The sequence below is a fragment of the Pan troglodytes genome, chromosome 9 (genome assembly GCF_028858775.2).
Source record: "Pan troglodytes isolate AG18354 chromosome 9, NHGRI_mPanTro3-v2.0_pri, whole genome shotgun sequence".
Classification (NCBI taxonomy): Eukaryota; Metazoa; Chordata; class Mammalia; order Primates; family Hominidae; genus Pan; species Pan troglodytes.
The window spans coordinates 9,582,736-9,608,706 of record NC_072407.2 but is presented as its reverse complement, the minus strand read 5'-3'; the positions used below and the strand labels follow the sequence as shown (position 1 = coordinate 9,608,706).

Sequence of the window (25,971 nt, the reverse complement as noted above, 5' to 3'; positions counted from 1 at the left end):
CAGCTTTCTACATACGGCTAGCCAGTTTTCCCAGCACCATTTATTAAATAGGGAATCCTTTCCCCATTGCTTGTTTTTCTCAGGTTTGTCAAAGATCAGATAGTTGTAGATATGCGGCGTTATTTCTGAGGGCTCTGTTCTGTTCCATTGATCTATATCTCTGTTTTGGTACCAGTACCATGCTGTTTTGGTTACTGTAGCCTTGTAGTATAGTTTGAAGTCAGGTAGTGTGATGCCTCCAGCTTTGTTCTTTTGGCTTAGGATTGCCTTGGTGATGTGGGCTCTTTTTTAGTTCCATATGAACTTTAAAGTAGTTTTTTCCAATTCTGTGAAGAAAGTCATTGGTAGCTTGACACTTCTCAAAAGAAGCCATTTATGCAGCCAAAAAACACATGAAAAAATGCTCACCATCACTGGCCATCAGAGAAATGCAAATCAAAACCACAGTGAGATACCATCTCACACCAGTTAGAATGGCAATCATTCAAAAGTCAGGAAACAACAGGTGCTGGAGAGGATGTGGAGAAATAGGAACACTTTTACACTGTTGGTGGGACTGTAAACTAGTTCATCCATTGTGGAAGTCAGTGTGGCGATTCCTCAGGGATCTAGAACTGGAAATACCATTTGACCCAGCCATCCCATTACTGGGTATATACCCAAAGGAGTATAAATCTTGCTGCTATAAAGACACATGCACACGTATGTTTATTGTGGCATTATTCACAATAGCAAAGACTTGGAACCAACCCAAATGTCCAACAATGATAGACTGGATTAAGAAAATGTGGCACATATACACCGTGGAATACTATGCAGCCATAAAAAATGATGAGTTCATGTCCTTTGTAGGGACATGGATGAAATTGGAAATCATCATTCTCAGTAAACTATCGCAAGAACAAAAAACCAAACACCACATATTCTCACTCATAGGTGGGAACTGAACAATGAGATCACATGGACACAGGAAAGGGAACATCACACTCTGTGAATGTTGTGGGGTGGGGGGAGGGGGGAAGGATAGCATTGGGAGATATACCTAATGCTAGATGACGAGTTAGTGGGTGCAGCGCACCAGCATGGCACATGTATACATATGTAACTAAACTGCACAATGTGCACATGTACCCTAAAACTTAAAGTATAATTAAAAAAAAATTATCAACCTTAACTTTCTAATTCTCAGATTTTTGTGTTAAAATCACCCAATGCATTTTGTGTTCACAATATATTTGCTTTTTCAAATATAGAAAAACCCACTTGGCAAATGATTAAGTTCTACTCTGTTTAAAATTCACTGAATAATTTGTCCCAGTCAGAGACATTAGGTTTAGCTATTAAGACTAATTAAAAACTGACTGTCAGTCATAGTTGCTTATTGTCTGTTTTTCATCATAAAAAAGCAATTTCCCCAGCTTGTAGTTTTGGGGTATTTGCCTTAAGTACATAGCACTGTGGTTGGTTCTAAGCTGTTGTTCTGTCCTCATACAGTTGACATGAACATTAACACGTCCACCAGTAACACACTGCCCTCACAGTGCAGCCATTCAAATCATGGTGAGGCTTTGTGAAAAGGAATTTAAAAGCATTTTAAAAGGAATATTTGGTTAGCAAACAAGTCTCAGGATATGTTGACATATCCCTCCTGTATCTCTTTAGATAGGTTTCTCCCATAAAACCTAATGACTAAATCCCAGGATCACTGAGTCCTTCAAATGTAACACTGGGATTGGCAAATAGTAGGTTTCGATAAATATTGTCTTGTGAACAAAATAAATGAATGAGCTGTTGTATTCCTTATAAACAAACAAACAAAAACCTAAACAAAGCTGGGAGGAAAAATACATAACCACCAGAATTATATCCACTCCCCAAAATATCTTCAGTGTTTTAAAACTGGGATTGAGTAAAAGATAGTGATGAAATATCTCTGCTAGGAAGAATGAAGGTTGAGAAACACTTTAGGGAGAGTATCTTGATTAACATGGCTGGCAGTAAATGATATATCAAGGTGGTCCGATAGCCAGTACTGCTGTTTGCATTTCTATTAGTTGAGATCAGTATGTCATCCATACCTTTAATAAAGCCTATCACATACCAATGCCTTGGATAAGTTACACATGCCTCCAGAAATCTGTAGAAAGTTTGGCTGGCAATTATACTTTATGCTTGAAGAGTACTGGAGGCTTGTGCAACTATTTGTGCAAATATTTATTGTCAACTGATGCCTGAATTGTACGTGTACAAATCAAATGAACTAATTAAATGCCTCTTCAATGGATAATTTATTCTATTTATTTTCATACATATTTTTGGCGGAGAAGTCTTCCATGCATAATGGAGGCAAAGAAAAATCCTTTATACATATGAATGAAACCACACCCACCTACCCCTAATACGACAAAACAATGAGGCCAAATCTTGATTTCTGACATACGTGTCGAGTTACTATTTGCTAAATAGTCCCCCTGTTCCCTGCAGAGGGTAATTTTTTGGAACAGATTCTTGATTAGTTTTTTGAGGTTAGGAAGATGAGAATTCACAAAGTAACTGATGACTTCATACGCTGTATGCTGTTTCTAGGAATCCTGAAAGCATTTACGAGCAAATGCTCTCCTCAGTTGTCTGGAGGGCATCTGGTTGCCTGTGTTCAAATGTACAAGCACCTACAAGTAGATTACTTCTTATCCGAGAATGAAATTAAACAACAGAGGGTCCTGAGTCCAAAGTAGTGCATCAGCCCAGGTAGAAAAGTGTCCAGTTGATAATGGAATATTGGATATCCTCCTGATGAGGAAGTGCCCTTGCTGCACATTACTCAACTCAGAGGATAAACTCTATGCCTCTGCTGCCATTTATTGTTTTTTAAAACACTATCTGGGTGAAGAGAACTTCTCATGCAACTGAACTATAACCGCAAGAGCAAAGAAGTTCTTGCCGTAGTAGAGCCCGTCAGATCTGTAGGTGGCTTAATTGAGGTAGGTCAGGACCTCTTTGTGGTAATCAGAAAATGAGGCTGATGGTCAGCCATCCTAGGGACATACACTCTTCTACCAAGTTCTCCTTTCACCTTTCCCCTCTTCCCTGAGTTCACACAGAAATTAATTCCATAAAACTCTGAGCAACATGGATTTGTATTTTTTTCATTCTGCATTAGATTCTAGTTCTCTTAACCCTTCTGTTGGTCTTACCCATGAAACAGAGAGAGCAAGAATTTCATCCTACTATAATTATTCTGAGTGTCTCCTCCCTCTCTCCTCACCAACCTACCCAGCACTGGCCCTGGAGGACGAGAAACATACCCATGACAGGGCAAGACAAAAGCATTGCTTTATTATTCAGATATTTTTTCCACACACCTTAAACCTATGTTCAGTATTTGATTTTCTTGTGTTGTTAGAGGAAGGCCTAACGAGCCTAAAAAATAGAAGTACAAATTTTCTTTGATTGGGGAGAGAGCCGTGATGGTTAACTAGCCACAGCCAGGAGGAGCTTCTCCCAGGAAGAGACCAGATCATCAAGAGACCAACACACACTGAACAGATCTTCGGAAAGAAGGCATCCAGAGTGGATACAGGAGGGTGCTGAAACAGGCAGAAGCTGGAAAGCCTGTATGGGGTAGTCGAGCACCAGGACTCCTTTCTGGCCCTGAGTGCTGGTAGGGACGGGATGAGAAACATAGGCATGTAGTGACCCACTCTTGCCACAGACCTTCAGGATCCTACCTGCAGGAGAACCCACAATCCCCATGGGCATTTTAATTGACAGGGAGAACTGCCCAGAGAGTTGACAGAGACAGAACTCCAGTCTGTGCAAGGCCCAAAGGGTTTGTCGTGGGAAAGGCTGCAATGGAGTGTGGCCATGGATGCCCATTACCCCAAAGCTTGCCACACTCCTGTAGGTGACTTTAGCCTTAGTTAGCAGGGGGACCTGGAGAAAGCAGAGCTCTCTTGCCCATGGGACAGGGCAAGTCTGATCTGAATGCGCCCCTGTCTGCCAGCCTCTCCCAGGGTCTCCACCTGGCCTTACCAGCTTGCAGTGCAGTCTCAGCTGTCCTGCCAAAATGCTTGCCAGTGGCTGCTGCCATAGCTCTTTTGCTGGCAGCCCCCGCCCTCGGAGCACTTTTGCAGATAGATCCTTGCAGGTGTGCACCTGCCTGCAGTCTTCCCCGCCGGCACGCCTCGCCTCCACCCCCTGGCCTGCAGCCTCTCAACATGAATAGGAAGACCCAGCATCGCCTGAGCAGTGCACATGAGCACTGGGGACCCCAGTCATCCTATTGGTATTCACTCGCTAGGGCCCTCACTTGCCACCCCATCAGTGGGTGATCCACTTGTGCCCCCTCACTCGCAGCCCCCCAGCCGCAGCCAGCACACATGTGCCCCCCTGCCGCCATGCTGTAGGGCAATCTCCCCCTCAACTACTGCCTGGCCACAGCTCTTTTGCTGGCAGCCCCTGTCAGAGTGTTGTTGCCAGTGAGCTGGGAGCACCTTGGCCCCTCCAGTGCAACAGGTGCTTGACCTCGAAAGGCCAGAAAACAAAGCCAGAGGCCTAGTCCCAGACCCCCAGGATTACAGCATGTAGGCCAAGAGTGCTGAGCTGAACCTTGGCCCTTTGAAAGCATCTACAAACAAAGCCAATCAACTAAACCAAACTTATATCACATTTAAATCATCAAAGGCATCAAAGAATATGAAAGCAAAAGCCCTATTGAAAGGGTAGCAACTTCAAAGATTAAGGGAACATCAGCCAACACAGAGAAAGAACCAGGGAAAGAATTCTGGTAACTCTAAAGGCCAGAGTGTGGTCTTACCTACCAATGACTGCACCAGCTCCCCAGCAATGGTTCTTAACCCGATTGAAATGGCTAAAATGACAGATAAAGAATTCAGAATCTGATGGCAAGGAAGCTCAATGAGATACTGAAGAAGGTTGAAACACAGTTCAAGGAAAGCAGTAAAATGACGCAAGAGTTGAAAGATGACACAGCCATTTTAAGAACAAACCAAACTGAACTTCTAGAAATAAAAAATTCACTAGAAGAATTTCTTTTTTCAAAACTTTTAGGTTCAAGGGTACATGTGCAGGTTTGTTATATAGGTAAACTTGAGTCATGGGAATTTATTCTACGAATTATTTTGTCACCAAGGTACTATGCCTAGTACCCAATAGTTAATTTTTTTTGATCCTCTCCCTCTTCACATCCTTCACTCTCCAGTAGGCCCCAGTATCTGTTGTTCCCTTCTCTGTGTCCATGTGTTCTCATCATTTAGCTCCCACTTATAGGTGAGAACGTGTGGTTTTCTGTTTCTGCATTAGTTTGCTAAGAATAATGGCCTTTAGCTCCATTCATGTTTCTGCAAAGGACATGATCTCATGATCTTATTTTTTATGGCTTTATTTTTTATGGCTTTATTTTTTATTGCTGTGTAGAATTCCATGGTGTATATGTTTGATATTTTCATTATCCAGTATACCATTGATGGGCATTTGGGTTGATTCCGTGTCTTTGCTATTGTGAATAGTGCTGCAGTGAACATACACATGTGTTTTTATGGTAGAACAATTTATATACCTTTGGGTATATACCCAGTAGTAGGATTAATGGATTGAATGGTTGTCCTGTTTTTAGCTCTTTGAGGAATCACCACACTGCTTTCCACAATGGTTGAACTAATTTACACTCCCACCAACAGTGTATAAGCATTCCCTTTTCTCCACAACCTCGCCAGCATCTGTTCTTTTTTGACTTTTTAAGAATAGCCATTTAGACTGATGGGAGATGGCATCCCATTGTGGTTTTGACTTGCATTTCCCTAAAGATCAGTGATACTGAGCTTTTATTTCACATGCTTCTTGGCCACCTGTATATCTTCTTTTGAGAAGTGTCTGTTCATGTCTTTTGCCCACTTTTTAATGGTTTTTATTTTCTTTTGCCCACTTTTTAATGGTTTTTATTTTCTTGTAGATTTGTTTAGCACAGAAGAAAATATCTGCAAAGCATACATCTGACAAAAGTCATTCTATGAGGCCAGTGTCATCCTGATAACAAAACCAGGCAGAGATACAATATATTCCTGATGAAACTAGCAGGCCAATATTCCTGATAAAAATAGATGAAAAAATCCTCAACAAAATGCTAGCAAACTTAATCCAGCAGCACATCAAAGAGCTAATCCCCTATAAGCAAGTTCGCTTTATGTTCCTGGGATGCAAGGCTGGTTCAACCTACACAAATCAATAAATGTGATTCATCTTTTAAACAGAACTAAAAGCAAAGACCATGTCACCATCTCAATAGAGACAGAAAAGGCTTTTGACATAATTCAGCATCCTTTTATACTAAAAACACTCAATAAACTAGGTATTGAAGGATTATACCTCAAAATAATAAGAACTGTCTATGAGAAACTCACAGCCAACATCATACTAAATGGGCAAAAGCTAGAAGCATTCCTTTTGAGAACTGAAACAAAGCAAGGCTGTCCACTTTTACCACTCTTATTCTGCATAGTATTGGAAGTCCTAGCCAGAGCGTCAAGCAAGAGAAAGAAAGAAAAGGCATCCAAATGGGAAGAGAGGAAGTTAAACTATCCCTATTTTCAGATGACATGTTTCTATACCTAGAAAATCCCGTAGTCTTTGCCTATAGGCTCCTAGATCTGATAAACAATTTCAGCGAAAATTTAAGACAAATTGATATACAAAAATCAGTAGCATTTCTGCATATCAATAACATCCAAGCTGAGAGCCACATCAAGAAGTCAGTCCCAATCAAAATAGTTACAAAAAGAATAAAATACCTAGGATTACAGTTAAATGTGCAGGTGAATGATCTCTACAATGAGAATTACAAAGCACTGTTGAAAGAAATCAGAGAGGACACAAACAAATGGGAAAACATTTCATGCCCGTGGATAGGAAGAATCAGTTTTGTTAAAATGACCACACTGCCCAAAGCAACTCAGAGATTCAACATTATTCCTATCAAACTACCAACATCTTCTCAGAATTAGGGAAACTATTCTAAAATTCATATAAAACAAACAAAAAAGAATGCAAAGAGCCAAAGAGTTCCTAAACAAAAATAACAAAACCAGAGGCATCACATCACCTGATTTCAAACTATACTACAAGGCTACAGTAACCAAAGCAGCATTTTACTGGTACAAATAGACAAATGGAACAGGTTAGAGAAACCAGAAACAAAGCCACACACCTACAACCATCTGATCTTTGACAAAGTCAACAATAACAAGGAGTGGGCAAAAGACTCCTTATTCAATACACAGTGCTAACCATACCCAGTAGATTGAAACTGGACCTCTTCCTTTCATCATTCACAAAAATCAATTCAAAATAAATTAAAAACTTAAGCATAATATTATAACTAAAACTATAAAAATCCTAGAATAAAACCTAGGAAATACCATTCTGGACATAGGCCTTGGGGAATATTTCGTGATGAAATCTCCAAAAGCCGTCGCAACAAAACAAAAATATACAAGTAGGAACTAATTAAACTAAAGACCTTCGGCACAGCAAAAGAAGCTATCAATAGACTGAATAGACAACATACAGAATGGGAGCGAATACTTCCAAACTATGGACCTGACAAATGTCTAATATCCAGAATCTATAAACAGCTTAAATCAACATGTAAAACACATAACTCCATTAAAAATGGGCAAAGGACATAAAGATATCCTTCTCAAAAGAAGACATATATGTGGCCAACAAGCATATAAAGGAATGCTCAGCATTATTAATCATTAGAGAAATGCAAATTAAAGCCTCAATGAGATATCATCTTATACCAGTGAGAAATGACTATTACTAAAAAGTAAAAAAATTACAGATGCTGGTGAGGTTGCAGAGAAAATGAAACACTTATACTCTGTTGGTGGGAATGTAAATTAGTTCAGCCACTGTGGAAAGAAGTTTGGATATTTCTCACATAACTTAGGGCTACCCATTGACCCCAAAATCCTATTACTATATACCCAAAGGAGTATAAATCATTCTACCAAAAAGACACATACGCTTGTATGTTCATTGCAGCACTATTCACAATAGCAAAGACATGAAATCAAGGTGCCCTTCAGCAGTGGACTGGTTAAAGAAAATGTGGTACATATATACCATGGAATACTATGTAGCCATAAAAAGAACAAAATCATGTCCTTTGCAGCTACACGGATGCGGCTTGAGGCCATTATCCTAGGTGAATTAATGCATGAACAGAAAACCAAAACCACCTGTTTTCACATATAAGGGGGAGTAAAACTTTGAATACACATGGACACAAAGATAGGAAGAGCAGACACTCAGGCCTACTTGAAGGGGCATTGTGGGAAGAGTATGGGGTTCAAAAAACTACCTTTTGGGTACTATGCTTTATTAATTAATTTTCACATTGCTGTAAAGAAATAATGGTTCTGCAGGCGTACGGGAAGCATGATGCTGGCATAGGCTCGGCTTCTGGGAAGGCCTCAGGAAACTTAAAATCACGTGGAAGGTGAAGATGGAGCAGGCACATCTGATGTCCGGAGGAGGACTAATAGAGAAGTAGGCAGTGCCATACATTTTTAAACAACCAGACTTCATGAGAACTCACTCACTATCATGAGAACAACATGAAGAAGATGGTTCTAAACTATGCATGAGAAATCTGTCCCCATGATCCAGTCACCTCCCACCAAGCCCCACCTTCAGCAATGGGTATTATATTTCAACCTGAGATTTGGGCAGGAAATGTCATATGCTCACTACCTGGGTGATGAAATAATTTGTCCACCAAACCCCGGTGACATGCAATTTACTCATGTAACAAACCTGCACATGTACTGCCTGAAATTAAAAGTTGAGCAAAGAAAAAGTAACCAAAGAATTCAAAAACAAAGTTTGATTTTTACCTTTATTTTAGGCCAAAATTCAAGTATTTTTGCTGTTTCAATAGGGGAAAATGTTGAGTTCAAAAAAGATCATGTTAAATAAAAAGAAGTTAAAGAGTTTTTAACCCAAGGTCAAAAAAACAAAAACAGGGCTTAGCTTAGACCTTTTTAGGATTAGAGCTGCAGAAGTGGCCCTACATTTTTCTTATGGCATCTGCCTCATGAGGGAGGGAAAAATATAAATGTGCATTTTCCATTAGAACCTGAAAATCAGTAGCTCTTTTAATTAATGCTGAAAAAAGGAAGGTGAAATTAAGGTACAAAGGAGCCAGAGGCTTTTTGGGAGGCTCGTATTTTCTTGTTCCTTGCCCTTTCTATGTTACACCATTGGGTTTCTAAGTAAGGCCTATGGTCAAAAGAATGTATCCCTTGCTGCTTCTGAGGTAGGAATCAGTGAGAGTTTACTTTCATTTGGCAGCTTCCCTAAGCCTTGCCTTTGCATTTATGTATTTGTTGTATATATTTGAAACTAAAATATCAAAGCATTAAAATTATTATTTCATGTTGAAATAGGAGCTTCTAATATGAATCAGAAAAGTTATTATTTAAATTGACTGAAGACCATACTTTAAACCACTAAATATTCTAATAATTTTCCATTGGAAATCATACTAAGTTATGCTATCCAAACATTCTTCTAAAAGCAATCTATTTAGTGGACCAGGACACATATATTATTGGTGTCTTATTGTACCTGTAGACATTTTTGAAAAAATCTGAATCCCAAGTACTTACATTATCTCCTTTTTAAAATAGCTTCCTCTTTCTGACTCTCTCTCATGTTGGTATTTCCTCAATACAGCTTTGTACAAAGAGAAAAAACCTCTAGATAACAATATGCTTTGCTACTACGTGGTTTCTGGATGAGTTTCCATGGTGAGTTAAGTTAGACTACATAGTGCATCTCTCTCTCTCTCTCTCTCTTTCTCTTTCTTTCTTTTTCTCTTTCTCCTTCTCTTTCTCTCTCTCCTCTCTCTTTCTCTTTCTTTCTCTTTCTCTCCTCTCTCTTTCTCTTTCTCTTTTTCTTTCTCTTTCTCTCTCTCTCTCCCTCCCTCTTTCTCCCCCAATCCCTCGCTCTCTTTTGATCTACAAGTAGATCTAAACTTAGTATGACAGCACCAAAATTAGCACCAAGGAATCTCTTACTATATCCTACCTCTGGTATCAAGGGAAGCGTATGAGAAGGTCTGAAAGAATTATTTTCCGGTATCTAAACCATAAGTGCTCTAGTCTGTCTATCCTAGGCTTTTTTTTTTTTTTTTGCAACTGGAAATCCTAGACTGACTTAATTTCTAACATCTCTTAACATGTCATTTTGTGGAAGACAGTTAAAATCTCAAGAAGGAAAGAGAAATAGAATTTGTGCCCCTACCACAATTCCCCCTTTCCCCCAAAATTCTATGAGTCAGATATTTCAGATATTGAACATTGTTTTCTGTTGGTAAGGATTGAGCGGTGGGCAGATAAAAGAAGTAAAGAGGAATCTGGAGATTTTCCTAAATGTCAATATCTATCAGTTTACCTGGATCACATTTGTTCGTACATTTTATGGTGAGTTCTAATAGTTAATCTGATTTCACTTTGTGAAGTTAAAGCAATGTATGAGTGTTTGAGAATGACAGTGGTGGGGAAAGCAAAGGCAGCAATGGTAATGTTAAATGATGCCAATTTGACCGTCAGGCCATATCTATACCGGTTGGGTGCTGCACTGACACTAGAGAGAGATTAGTGTTGCATGTCAACTGGACCACATATTATCTGTGTTAGGCTGAAGAATTAACTTAATTCTCTGTGTCTTAGAGGATTTGTATGAATATTAAGTGAATTAATACACAAAAATAATTTATAATAGTACTTGATACATTTTAGGACTAAGTTTGTTAATTATTATTTTAGTAATATTCATTATTACAGAAAATAATTCCTAGCTTAAATTAGTCTTCCTCTGTAAAACTTGTCTAATTACTCAATTGCCCCCAGTATTTATCTTTCTAAGAATACTGTTGGTATTTAGTGAATGTACTATTCATTTGGAACTCCTTGTTTTGTGTTATAAGTTTTGCATCACCATTTCCTGGCCTACTTTTCCCGCAGCACACAATCTATCTTATACTTTGATGATGATGATGACGATGCTACTGATGAGAGCCTATGGCCAAAATAACAGATTCTAAAGCCAAGTGTGAAAGTCATATTTTGATGTGGTGAAACACGCGGAAAATGGCTCGGCGGATTTCCTTTGTCTTGGCGCTATAAATGAGAGGGTTGAGCACAGGAGGCACAAATAGGTACACATTTGACATGAGGACATGTATGTAGCATGGGACATGCTTCCCAAAGCGGTGCACTGTGGAGACCCCAATCATTGGCACATAAAATGCAAGTACAGCCAGGATATGTGACACACATGTGTTGAGAGCTTTGAGGCGTTCCTCACGGGAAGCAGTGGCCATGACAGAACGCAGAATGAGCACATAGGAGAGGAAGATAAAAAACAGGTCCATGCCAAAGGTGGATACAAGAACAAAGAGTCCATAGATGCTGTTGATACTGATATCAGCACAGGCAAGCCTCATCATGTCTGGGTGCAGGCAGTAGGAGTGAGAAAGAACATTGGATCTGCAGATAGGCAGCCTCTTAATAAGAAAGGGAAGAGGGAGAAGGGTGATGAAGCTTCGAGCAGCTGCACCTAAACCCATTGCAGCAATGACTTCAGTGGTGAGCACAGTTGCATAGCGCAAGGGGTCACAAATGGCCACATAGCGGTCAAAACTCATGGCCAGCAGAATACCTGATTCCATCATGGAGAAGAAGTGAATAAGAAACATCTGAATTAGACAGGCATCAAAAGTGATGTTGCGGGCATTGAGGCAGAAGGTTCGGAGTACAGTGGGCAGTGTGGCCATGGATATGGCCACATCACTGAAGGACAACATGGACAGGAAGTAGTACATGGGCTCATGGAGGCTGGGCTCCACTCGCACAGCCTGCAGGATCACTGTATTTCCCCCAAGGGCCACAGCATACATCACGCAGAGGGGCCCTGACAGCCAGGAGTGAGAGCTCTCCAGACCAGGGATACCAGTCAGGAGGAAGAATGCAGGGTGAGTGACATTGAACAACCCCATAGCAAAACAAACTTAGGGTACTTTTCAGAGTCAGATCTTCTGACTTGGAGAATTCTAACAGTTGCACTTGCTGGAGGACAAGAAATCAGGAGATAAGAGACAAAGCGATGATGTTGACATAAATGGAAACTGACGCATTCATGAAATCACTGCTTTTGAGATGATGCAGGCAAACTCCTTTTCTTCATATTTTATGATGATCAGGCTGCAGGCTGAGCTAATATTTCCCTCTGTTTTATGAACAAGGAAGACATTGACAAATACTTCAATAATAGAAATTAGTTAAAAGGAAAATGTTTAAACTACATTTCTACAACTTTCATATATTTTGGAGGCATCATTCAATAGAAATATGCTAACTACAATTCATAGCCACAAGAGAAGAAAGTCAGGAGTTTGTGTTATCAGTAGCACTTGGAAATATTTAAATATTTTCTTGAAAATGTTGCTTAATTCATATGTACCACAAATTAATGAGAGACTTTCCCAGAGCAAGTTTTGTATCATGTTGTGTGCTTGGATGGAGAGGGAAAAGGACAGTGGGCTGTGGAGGTAATTGACTGCCTCCAGAGGCAGTCATGAGCTTTTCATTGGCAGAGTTACTGCAAAAAAGCAACAACAGAAACAACATATTTTTGTGCAAAGGCACAAGGCTGTATCTGTTTCTGGAAAAATTATGTATTTGTCCCTAAATATTCTATAGGTACACTAGCATTCGGTGTGGGAGAGCATTGTTCCAAATACAAACTTCCATACCGTCACATGGTTAGATGTACTCTCAAAATACCCATTAGTCACAAGGACACATTAATGTACCTTCACAACAGGTAGTAAGAAAGCTCATTCATAGTCTAACAAGACGCTCATTCACATACTCTCTCCATATCTCCATATCTCGTAAAGTCGCTCTTGTTGTGCAAATATATTCAAACAGTCCCTCTTGATTTTTTTTTTTTTTTTTTTTTGAGACAGAGTCTCGCTCTTTTGCCCAGGCTGGAGTGCAGTGGTGTGATCTCGGCTCACTGCAACTCCACCTCCCGGGTTCACGCCATTCTTCTGCCTCAGCCTCCCGAGTAGTTGGGACTACAGGCGCCCGTCACCACACCCGGCTAATTTTTTTTGAAGTTTTAGTAGAGACGGGGTTTCACCGTGTTAGCCAGGATGATCTCAATCTCCTGACCTCGTGATCCGCCTGCCTTGGCCTCCCAAAGTGCTGGGATTACAGGCGTGAGCCACCGTGCCTGGCCCCTCTTGATCTTTATACCATTTAACATGTAGATCTTGTCCTCATACTCTCAGTCTGCACTGACATATATGCAGGATTTATACATGTATACACACTCATAGACACATAGATTTGTATACTCACACAACACTTCTATCTACATGCTTGGGGACTGCCCACTGATATTAATCTACTAACCCACACAGGCACTTCTTAAACCCTTAATGGCTTGTATTTATTTACCATTTTTCTTATGCTGGCATTCACATATTATTTCTTACAGCCATTTCTCTGTCACAGTGATCGTATTGTTCTGTTTTTGACACACTTTTGTGTTCATTGCCTCATCATGGATGAGGATACAGAAGGCTAGAAGGCTTTTCACTAAGCAGACATTTCAAGCTAATAGGGCACCCTCATTTTAGAGAAGGACCCCAGAATTACATACCGCTGTTTTTCCTTTCTCTTTCCTCTCCAACCTCTAACAAAGCAAGACCAGCATGCTCTCAGAGTTCTTTCTGATGGGAATGAAGGAGAAAGGGGACCCAGGAACATGAGGTATCTAAAAGTAACAGAGGTTGTGGAATGGGGTGCAATGAAGCATTGTCACCCCAGGAAGCATTTTAAAAATATCCCCAGCAATACATCACAGGTACTATGGTTTCCAGCAAGGCAGTGGCTGTCCCTCCGTGTTTATGCTGAATATGTCCCTTCTGGTCTTAGAGCTCAGTCTGCATATGCTTGTGTCTCTTCAAGAACTCTGATTACTTGGGATCCAGGACTGATGTTTGTCTCTTATTTCTCCCATTTGACTACACTCTCATTCTTCATATAAAGTCTTGTAGAAAGTAATCACAGTACATAGAAGAGAACCAAGCCAATGTAAAAGTAACAGAAAGAGAAGGGAGAAAAAAACAGGCTGAAAGCAGGATTTTGTTCAGGGCAAGGCCAAAGCCATTCTGGGTCTGGGGACTTATGCTTTAGTATTTGAAGAAGAAAGACTGCCTGACTGTTCCAGAATTATATCCCTTCCCTTACCTTGTAGATTGCTAATTTTGTGGGTTGTTTGGACAGATAGGAATAAAGTAATACTGAGAAAGAAAATGAATACTTATTGAATGCATGTGATATGTCAGCTGCTCTGCAAGGAACTTTACATTTATTTTCTCGTTTAATACTTAACAGATATGGACACTGAGAGCCAGTGAGATGAGCTTTCCTCACAGTTTATGGAGACCAGGTGATAAAACATTAATTTAAAGACTTTTAAGACTCTCTTCTCTCTTTTTCTTTTTTTCTTTTTTTTTTACTTTAAGTTCTGGGATACATGTGCAGAGCATGCAGGTCATGTCCTTTGCAGGGACATGGATGAGGCTGGAAGCCATCATCCTCAGCAAATTAACACAGGAACAGAAAACCAAACACCGCATGCTCTCACTCATAAGCGGGAGTTGAACAGTGACTCTCTTCTCTCTTACCAAGGTCTTCGAAGTATCATTAAGGCATTGGAGAGTAAGTTTAAAAGGAAAATAGAGGAATGCATTTCTGAACAAAGATTTCACAGGTACCCCTAAACAAAGTGAGTGTTTAAGGGCAGATACATAAGAAAAAATTATACAAAAGTACCTGCCTCCAAGGCCAAACACAAATTCTCCTATTCTTAGAACTAGAACCTTGAGATTTCTGAAACCATATAAGAACCAGGCGGTTTAGAAGAAAGGACCCTGAGGGTGTCAGGAGTCCTGACCCTGGCTCTGGAAGGTACTGGCTATATAAGCGTAGAAATATCTATTTCTTTTTTTAGACCTATGTCTTATTTTTATTCATTCATTCATTCATTCATTTATTTATTTGAGACTGAGTCTTGCTGCATCATCCAGGGTGGAGTGCAGTGGTGCAATCTTGGCTCACTGTAACCTCTGCCTCCCAGGTTCAGGTGATTCTCATGCCCCAGCCTCCCCAGTAGCTGGAATTACAGGCGCCGGCCACCACGCCTGGCTAATTTTTGTATTTTTAATAGAGACAGGGTTTCACCATATTGGCCAGGCTGGTCTTGAACTCCTGACCTCAGGTGATCTGCCCACCTCAGCCTCCCAAAGTGCTGGGATTACAGGTATGAGCCACCACGCCTGGTGTATGTCTTATTTTTAAGGACATTCTCTGAGATCCTTTATGGCTTTGATGTTCTTTTACTTTATTTTACTTTTTAATCAAGCAAAGAATGCCTGTGAGAGTTTGCTATGGTGCTGTTATGGGGGCAGAAAGAAGGTAGAGGCTGGAAGAATGTATGGAAAGGCTGTCTAAAGACCACAGTTTTCAATCTGCATCATGGATAATAAAGAATGAAAATTATCAGCTATTCATTGTTCATCTACAGTTTAGCTGATTTCTCCTTTTAATATCCTGGAGATTTACATATTTTGTTATCACTGAATTCATAAGGGAAGAGCAAAATTAAACCACATGTGCTTCAGCTGTTTGTCATGGGATAGGTTGTGACCACTTCCCTTCTAGATTCCCGAACCGTTCCTGTATCCTGAGTCCTGCTTCCCTCTCTGAATTTCCAGCAATGTTAATGAGCCACAGAAACTTTGACCTTTGAAACTTGGAGTCACAGAGAAATTGATTATGGCAAGTAAGGACTCAATGAATCACTTGGGGTTATACAATCAGTACATGGCAGTGCCAGAACAAGAACCCCAAGTCCAGAGATCTTTCCTGCTCCTTTGCTCATTCTACTAAGATGCTTCTATCAGATACCCTCCACCAGTCTCTTCCACTTCCCCTCACCATACCCCTTGCCCAGTCTAATGCTTTCATGGAGCAGGCTTCAGGAGAATCAGCTGGCTTATTCCTATAGAGTTTCAGAACTCACCAGAAGAGAGACTGATGAGACACCCACAGAACAAGTTCTTCCCTGTCTCTGCTGAAGTGAATTCATCCCTGCCACTTTTATGTCTCATGACAGGCCCTGCGGTAGAGGGCAGTGATGCTGACTTTGTGTCTGAAAATTCTTCAGGGAGGTTTTAGTCTCCTGAGGTCCATAATAACTACTGAGAATAAAGCCTGTGCTCTTTTAGCTGAAAAAGAACTTAGCAATCTGTCAGACCAATTCTCTGCTCCACTCAAAACATCTTCTAGTGATAGACAGGCAATCGCTGTAAGAGAGGAGCTCATTACCTCCTAAGAGATTCTGGCTTTATGTGATGATGACCAAGCCCATCAATTGAGGTGCAATCAGAAAGTGACTATTTTTACTCTTCTTGTCTCTTTAAATATATTGAGTGGGGCTGGTTCTTCTTTTTTATTCCTGGATGAAAACTCTGTTCTTTAAATTTTCTGGTCACATTCAGATAATAAAATATCTTCTGGTGAATAACTAGAAGGTTTAGTCTAGAATAATAGTCAAACTTTCCAGCATTCAGAGCTACATCCTTTCTTCTTCTTTCATCCTTCATGTGCTAACTCTGGTTTTTGGCTTCTCCTCCCAGAAACAGACAGATGGGGGAATGGAAAGTTCACAATTAATTGGTGCTGCAGTTAGTTGTTGTCATGTTAACTGGGTCTCTTAAATGTATAAAGCTGACTCTTTCTTACAGTTACATTCTTAGGTTATTCTTAGAAGCTTCTTCTCATTTTTTACTTGTTCTCCACTTGGTTTAAGCTAATATATCATTATTCTGTGTGGCTGCTTATAACTCCTTCCACAACCTAGATTGCCCTTGTGGAATCTTGCAGTCTTGGATAGGACATAAGACAACACCGTGCCATCTCTCTCTAGCTTGTACCCCATTCAAGAAATGATCAGGCTTTTACAACAAATGCCCTACCTCAATGCAGCAATAGTCTCTCCTTCAATGTTGCTATCAGAGCAGAAAGGTACGTTTATCAATGTTAATTTATTCATTTAGATTAACATCTACTGGGTGTGGATCATATTAAGTGACTCTGTTGGCTTCACATGGATCAGTCACAATCTAACCTAGGAACAAAAATTAGGGTTCAGTTATGGTCTGGTCAGAATATAAGAAACACACCAGCTCTTTTAATTGAGAAAAATTAATGAATTGTTAACCAAATATTGGCGAACACACAAGACAAAAAGGGAATATGAAGGTATCATTGTAGGCAGCAACTTCAGGACATAGCTTCTAAGCCTAGGACTAGAGGAACAAAGGGTAGGAATTTGGCATGATTAAACCTTACAAATTTGAAACAGGAGTGCTGCAAAGCTGAAACTCAGACTTTGAGGAGTGGTCACTGTTTAGGTGATTCTGGGGTCTCAAGAATTCAGAAGAGAGGTTCCCTATGACTAGGACTTACTCCTCTGAGATGGGGGTTGAGGGGAGACTTATCTGGCTAATTCTGAGGTCTTTAAGAGGGCATGGTAAGGCTGGTTCTAGAAGTGTTGGAAAGCTTCAAAATATAACCAACCAAGGCCACTGGAATTGACCACTAGTACGTGGGTGAAGAAGTGCCACTGGGGAAAGAGCAACAGAAAGGAAGTAGGGTACAAGTTCCTTCTTCCTGCCCCAGCTTCCTAATGCCCCATATTTGTAGATCTTGGGAGCTGGTTGGCAAAGGAGGAATGCAGTTTGCAGAGGCTCTATCCCAATATCACAAAAAATGGTATAGAAGATATGGGATTGAGACTGAGCGGTGATAACATAATAATAAGTACAAAAAAACTGAATATATTTAATCCTGGAAATTATTTATACAGATTTCAAAAGAAATGAGGAACTGACCAGCAGATAGTAACATAGTCCAGAGATTTGTAACAGCAGGAAGCTACTACCACCTATAGACTGGAAAGCCAAAGGTGGGGTTACTAGAACTACAGCCAAAGTGAGCCCAACCAGTGGAAGCTGGAACCATAGAAGAGATGCAGCTCACACTAGAGACTCTGTCTGAGGCAGGGGAGTGGAGTGAGAGATACCTTGCATCTGTCAATGCTTCCCAACCAGCTGTATCCATCATATTCTTCAAGTAATGATTGGATAGGTGTGATATAAAGAGTCACAAAAGAGTCAGGAGTGGACTTGAGGGTAAACAGGCTTAGCCTTGGTACAGAACAGAAGCACATTTTGTTAGCCTCATTCTTATTGTATTATTATCATTGTAAGATACATGATCTCCTAGGGGCTTTCATTTTCATGGTCAGCACCATGCAAAGCATCAACTTGTTGTAGTCCATGAAAGATGAAAGTAATTGATGTTTTAGAGTTCTAGGGAGTAGAGATTCTGTTGTACAAAATGATCTTCTCCCTTAAAGCCAGATGCCCAGATTTCTCTGGGAACTACTTCTGGCAGTTACACTATCAAACACGATTTATATCCCCATATCCCTAAAACCTTACGCACTGAAGTAGGATCAATGCCTCTTTTCTTCACAACACTGTTCAGTTCTGCCGTGAAGGCAGTGATCACACTCTATTATAGTTGGCTCTGCATGTTTCTGTGGCATCCACTGGACAGAGAGTCCTGTGGGGGAAGAAATAGATGTCCCTAGAATGGGATATAGGCATGGCAGGGAATGTTTATTTGTTGAACCTAAGTAGTTAATCTTTGGCAAAATAGCTTCAACTGAAAAATTTGATTCTTTTCTTTAGTCATATAAAAATATCAATTATGTCAAATACATAAAATTTATCCCATAACATGCTAAATACTGAGTTGATATAAAAGATGCTTGGGGTTAGTTTAAAGGACATTGATATCACTTGTATTAGTTTGAATTTTCACTGGTGTTTTGAACATGGCATAATAGACTATGTCTTGCTTCATCCTTTTTTCATTAAAAATTTCCCAACGTTTTATTATGAAAAATTTCAAACACAGAAAACTTGAAAGAATTTCACAGTGAATACCAGTATACTTATGACGTAAATTCTACCATGAATATTTTATTATCCTTGATTTCTTTTTTTTTTTTTTTGGGTTACCACATGAGAGTTATTCTACTTTCTTTTTTTATGTATGTATTTTTATTATACTTTAAGTTCTAGGGTACATGTGCACAAAGTGCAGGTTTGTTACATATGTATACATGTGCCATGTTGGTGTGCTGCACCCATTAACTCATCATTTACATTAGGTATATCTCCTAATGCTATCCCTCCACTCTCCCCCGACCCCACAACAGTCCCCAGTGGCTGATGTTCCCCTTCCTGGGTCCAAATGTTCTCATTGTTCAATTCCCACCTATGAGTGAGAAAATGCGGTGTTTGGTTTTTTGTCCTTGCGATAGTTTGCTGAGAATGATGGTTTCCAGCTTCATCCATGTCCCTACAAAGGACATGAACTCAGCATTTTTTATGGCTGCATTTGATTTCTTATTTATCTTCTGATGTATCCATCTTTCTACTAGTTTATAAATACAGCTCACCTTTTGGATGCATTTCAAAGTAAGTTGTAACAACAGTACACTTCTCCATAAATAGTTCAGCAGTTATATTATTATTTGTAGTTCAATACATTGTATAGTTCTTTGATTTCTTTCAGACATATACTGCACAAGTCTTACAGGCACACTAGATAAGTTTTGATAAATGCATTGGCTTTGTTTTGACATATGTTTATAACATATTTCTAGGTAGGGCTTGGAGGTACATTTAGCCTGTTAGGTGGATTAGTTTTTAAATATTTATGTTCTTTGCAAGGGTAGGTGCTGTGTCTTTATTGGTCTGTATACTATCAGTGCTGATAATAATATCTAGACTAAAATGTTGCTCAAAAATCTGTTTTTATCTGTTTGGTTGGTGGAATAAACTGATTATAATTTTTAGGTTCCATATAGTGATGGAGTAAAAGGAGTGCTTGCATAAGGAATTTGTTATATGGATGCTAGCATGCATTTGTACAAAAAATACATAACACACTTAAATTCCACATACGAATCTGAATAAATATGGAGATCTGAATTTGTTGGATATTTTATTGACTTGTTAATGAGAATGTGAATATGTATCTGCAATATATATTTTTAGCTATTTAAGCAGGGAAATGTATTTAAAACATATTTGATCATTTCTTTAAGTCTCTATTTCATAGTCTTTTTCTAAGTTTTGTCTATAATTTAAATTGGTCTATATAATCAATGTACGAATACATAGATTATAGTGTGTGTTTGATGTGACAATACATACAATTAGTGACTAGAGCACTGGGCAATTGCCTGAGTATATTTGTATTTATCTGTTTGTATGTATGTAAATTTGAATGAGGCAATGTGAATGTTAGTAAATAAATAGTTAAATAGGTCTAAGGGGGTATCTGTGAAGGTCTCAGGAGAGCTATGGCTATTTATGTTTCTGTGCATACATGTATGCAGTGTGTTTACATTCCCTCATCAAAGAAGGATTAACACACTAATAGATATGGATGATTACATCAGGGATAATTGTGCCAAGAAAGATATTCTCCTGGGAGCAATTCTCTTATGGCCCAACTCACTCTTCAGTGATACCACCTTCCCAGTTATTTCCATGGTCCCTCTTCCCACCACACACAAGCAAGCCTTGGTGTTCTGGAGGGCTTATAAATTTATAAGTCTTAGGAGAATGAGCTGATGCCACTGCCAGCTGTACCCACAGCATAGTATATCCAGCTACAAGGAAAGCATCTTCCATCCAGTGAGTGCTCCCTGCTTCACACTGCCCGCCTGACCTCTTTATCTAGATTTTATTCTAAATTTTAACACTTTTGCCAAAATTCCAGGCAGCCTTTAACCCTTATATCTCCCCTTCTAAATGTGAGCCAAATCTGACCCCTTCCAAACTCCAGGATCACAGACACCGGATGCCAGGTTTCCATCTAAATCAAAACCATAATACCAAACCACATATCACTGAGTTAAGGTACTGCTGCATCATTTATAGATTTTTGTCTCAAGGATATTTTATACTTCTTATTTAAAAGCCTACAATTTGAATGTTTGCCTTTGATACCTGACTTTTGTGTGTACAGCTGGAGAAAAGTTACAGAACCAAATGAACTGAAGTCATTTAGCAATGTAGTTGTCAATCTTAGCTGGATTTTCAGTATTGTGTATGTCAGCATATATGTATGTATATGGGAAAATAATTGGTGGAGATATTATTGTGGTTTTGTTAATGCTGATGCATTTGTGACACTGTGTGTGTATAAACATGTATTCAGGAGGGCTTAAAAATAAGGGAATATTTGAAATATATTGCATAATACCAATGAGTCTTCCTAAGTTGTTGCATGATAGTATTTTGTGTGAGTAAGGGAGTGTTTGATAGTTAGTGTGTATGTGTGGGTATGAGATAGTGCCTATAAATACCTGGGTGTGTAAGTATAAGAGTGTAAAAATGTATATTTTTCTGGTACCTTTGAGTGACTGTGTGTGTGTGTGTGCTCATGATATTCTGTGCATTGCTTGTGTCTCTCCACCTTCTTGACCTTCCTTCCAAGATAGGTCACATTTAGGAAGTTTTCATGGACACTCCTGTGGACAAAGCAAAGAAAAAATGTTTTGGGGGTGGCGGTGGGGAATTTTCTCCATGGAGGAAAAGTTTTCAAAGTTGCTTTGTAGACTGATGAAAATCTGGAAAATAGATAAAATATTACCTTCTAGACTACCTCAATTTGCATGCCAGTGGTTACAGACGGGGGTAAACCTGTCTTGTGGATGAATTCTTAGGAGAGTCTTTTTATTTCTTCATGACTCAGAGAAAATCTTGCAGCAAAGATAAAGAAAAAAAAAAAAACAGATCTGAACAGGCTAGATCTAAAAAGACCTCTTAAAGACATGGACTTTAAACGTGGGTTTAGGGGAAGAGAGGTTTAGCAAGGAGAGTAGCCCATAAGGAGAAAATACTGCTCATTAAATGGATGCTTTGCCTTTTCATTGGGAGGAGAGAGAAACCAAAGGAATAGATGAATCTCTTCTCACTACCTATATATATTTGGGATTATGACTGATATCTCGATATTATCCAGCACCTTGTCACCATCTAATTTCACTCTGTTTATGAGGAGTGGTAGGAATAAAATGGGAACTCTAAAATGAGAAAAATAATAAAAGAGACATTATGCTGAAATTCCAGAATGGAGGTTTAATTTTGAGATATCAAATACCATGAAAATATAGTAGAAGAGCTATTTTAAATAAAGGTTGAGATGAAGTCTCTTATGGTGTGACTTCTCAGTTTGCATCCTTCTGACTATTGTTTATTTTGCCTGAAGTTAGGCTGAGGCTGCTTAAAAAAAAGACAGAAAAGATAATTCAGTAAAGAAGGCAGAGAAGGAGAAGCCAAGGAAGAAATACAACTGTGGACAAATAGTACCCTTGAATGGAGAAGGTGGTTCTAAAAAGGTGAGTTAAAAACAGTGTTAACTGTAGCAAGAAGATCAAGTGAATTAGGAGAGAGAATGTTTTCATTAGATTCAGAGACAAAGAGGTCACTAGGTGACCATAGAGAAATTTGTTTCAACTCAGAGGAGGGGAGTGTGGAAGCCACAATATAATGAATTGAGCAGTGATAGAAGGTAATGTAAGTAAGATTGAATCCCGACATCGAAGATCTCAGAAACAAGCAGGAGAAGCAGGCAAATAACTAAAAAATAATAATGATAAAATACAAGCTTCTATCTTCAGGTACCTGGAGAGACAATTTTTCAAGAAATTTGGTTAAGAATTGGGAAAGGGTCATAGAGTGGTGGGTAGAGAAGAATGTTATCGCATCTTTATGATGGAATAGTCTTGCACATACTTATTGTCTGAAGGAAAAGAGGCAGAAAGGGAGAGAATGAATATCCACTGGATTAGTGAAAAAGGCTCTGAAGGAGTGACAAGAAATGAAATCCTGAAGGTGGAGAGCCTGTCCTTGGAGAAGGAGAGAAATCTCTTTCTCAGAAAATAGAGGTTAAGAATGAATAAAGGTGTGTATAAGTTTAAAATTTTGGTAATGGTTAAGTAATAATTTTCTCTTTTTTTATTCCCATAAAATACTTTCTTCTTTGGTTTTATCCAGCTGCATACCTGGTTTGATTGTAGAATTTATTAAAGGTTGCAGTTTACTATGTGAATGTGAAAGAGAGATAAAGAGGAGATGAAAATACCAGTTTTAGTGTGGGTGAGTAGTTCAAGAGAAAAGTGAGGAAGAAGAGTTCATAGACCAGAGGAAAATGGGGGAATCATGGAGACTCAAGAGCCAAGTGCACGGGCATGAGAAGGTTGGAAGGTAGAAGCCTAGAGTAAGGATATGAAAACAGTAAATTTAGGATTTCAGAGATAGAAAAGTTTTTGGCTATGACAAGTTCAGGGGCAGCCATTGGGATTGGGAGGCTGGGGTGAAGTCTGAGTTACAGGTTATTGAATCTGTAAATTTATAGTAGTAGATGTTCCATCTATGCTATCTACCAAAGACTTTCCAAAGCCTAAGATGCATTTTCTCTTTCTGGTCTACCAGAAACAATTGTTAATGTTGTCTCCTATTATGCCTTGCTATGTTATGGGCACTCATTTGATCATCAAACCACAGAGTTTCTACTATGGCCTAGACAGTGAGCAGGGCCCTGGTGGTACACAAACGATTAGAACCCAGTTGCTTCCTTAAAGAGATGAGTGTCTTACTGGGAAAGCAGGAATACAGGCAATCATTTTCAATCTATGACCTTTTGTTGGAGACAGGATATCTGAAAGAAAGTGAAGAAGTTTCCCAACACACCCTCTTGGGTCCATTCCCTATCTATATTCTCCCACCATGCTGGGTCTCAATGGCACCCCCTTCCAGCCAGCAACACTCCAGCTGACAGGCATTCCTGGGATACAAACAGGCCTCACCTGGGTTGCCCTGATTTTCTGCATCCTCTACATGATCTCCATTGTAGGTAACCTCAGCATTCTCACTCTGGTGTTTTGGGAGCCTGCTCTGCAACAGCCCATGTACTACTTCCTCTCTATGCTCGCTCTCAATGATCTGGGAGTGTCCCTTTCTACACTTCCCACTGTGATTTCTACTTTCTGCTTCAACTACAACCATGTTGGGTTTAATGCTTGCCTGGTCCAGATGTTCTTCATCCACACTTTCTCCTTCATGGAGTCAGGCATACTGCTGGCCATGAGCTTGGATCGCTTTGTGGCTATTTGTTATCCATTACGCTATGTCACTGTGCTCACTCACAACCGTATATTGGCTATGGGTCTGGGCATCCTTACCAAGAGTTTCGCCACTCTCTTCCCTTTCCCTTTTCTGGTGAAACGACTGCCCTTCTGCAAAGGCAATGTTTTGCATCACTCCTACTGTCTCCATCCAGATCTCATGAAAGTAGCATGTGGAGACATCCATGTTAACAACATTTATGGGCTCTTGGTGATCATTTTTACCTATGGTGTGGACTCAACTTTCATCCTGCTTTCCTACGCATTGATCCTGAGAGCCATGCTGGTCATCATATCCTGGGAACAGCGGCTCAAGGCACTCAACACCTGCATGTCACACATCTGTGCAGTGCTGGCCTTTTATGTGCCCATAATTGCTGTCTCCATGATTCACCGCTTCTGGAAAAGTGCTCCACCTGTTGTTCATGTCATGATGTCCAATGTCTACCTGTTTGTACCACCCATGCTCAACCCTATCATCTACAGTGTGAAAACCAAGGAGATCCGCAAAGGGATTCTCAAGTTCTTCCATAAATCCCAGGCCTGAGGAAGGCTGAAGGCCCCAAAAGCTCCTTTGGAGGAAGGATTGGGACATGTTAACAACTTAAGGAATGCTAAAGTAAGGATGAAGAGGACCCAGGATCTTGATAGTAGTGAATGTATCACTAATAAAATAATATTTGACTATAAAATGGCATACATATTTATTCAATACTTATGTGAAAATTATTGTGCTAGTTGCTACTAGGCATGTTATAATGGTGAGTATGAAATATTGTCAAGTAACCAGATAGACATGTGAAGAGAAAATATAAAAAAGAGCCATCAGTATCCTGAAAAATTCTTGTTTGACATATATGGGAATAATGAAGTTCGGCAGGGCAAACAGAATTTATCAAAAATAATTCTGCTCCTGCCCAGAGTGAAGGAGATAATAAATATTAAAGAGAGACAAAATATATGGAGGCTTTGTATTTAATGCAAGAGAGAAGATCTACTTTGTTTGTGGTAATAAAAACAGGCTATGTTGAGTGGTTATGAAGTAGCTTGTGAAGGATGAGAGAAGTTAGAATTCTTGATTCAGGATGGCAGGAAGAAAGAAGGGTACTGATTTTGGCAGACATAATTGCCTGAGAAGAAACACTTAGGCAGAAACGTTTAGAACAGTACTATTCCAAGTATGGTCTAATAAACAATATCATTGACATTTCTGGTAGCTTTATAGAGAAACAGATTCTTAGGCCCCACATAAGTCCTACTGAATGAGAACTGCTTTTAATAAGAACCTTGGGTGATTATACCTTGAGAAGGACAATGTTTCTCTTTTCTAACAGCACTCAGGTATTAGATTGATGCCCATCTGCTGTGCAACAAGAGTAACAAAACTCATGATTAACAAGAGTTTGGAAAAGTGGTTCTCGATATATGATTTCCAGATCAATATCATCAGCTTTGCATCGAAACTTGTTAGGGATGCAAATTCTGAGGACTTTCTTTAGACATCTGAACAAAAAACTATCAGGAGTGAGA

At 39.5% G+C, this 25,971-nt stretch overlaps 3 protein-coding genes across 3 annotated transcripts in view; 2 read left to right on the top strand and 1 right to left on the bottom strand.

Annotated features, from left to right (window-relative positions):
• The window catches only part of HBE1 (hemoglobin subunit epsilon 1), a 254,659-nt gene that overhangs the window by 45,866 nt on the left and 182,822 nt on the right, over positions 1-25,971 (top strand). The window lies entirely within an intron of this gene.
• On the bottom strand, positions 11,147-12,085 carry OR51I2 (olfactory receptor family 51 subfamily I member 2). Its single transcript, XM_521778.4, has one exon. It carries the CDS (start codon positions 12,083-12,085, stop codon positions 11,147-11,149), a length of 939 nt encoding a protein of 312 aa, XP_521778.1.
• On the top strand, positions 24,044-25,078 carry LOC466378 (olfactory receptor 51I1). The gene has a single exon (XM_521777.6). The coding sequence runs from the start codon at positions 24,044-24,046 to the stop codon at positions 24,986-24,988; it is 945 nt and encodes a 314-aa protein (XP_521777.1). The 3' UTR covers positions 24,989-25,078.

Coding starts and splice junctions, on each gene's coding strand:
- OR51I2 (XM_521778.4), bottom strand. CDS start 12,085: ATGGGGTTGTTCAATGTCACTCACCCTGCATTCTTCCTCCTGACTGGT.
- LOC466378 (XM_521777.6), top strand. CDS start 24,044: ATGCTGGGTCTCAATGGCACCCCCTTCCAGCCAGCAACACTCCAGCTG.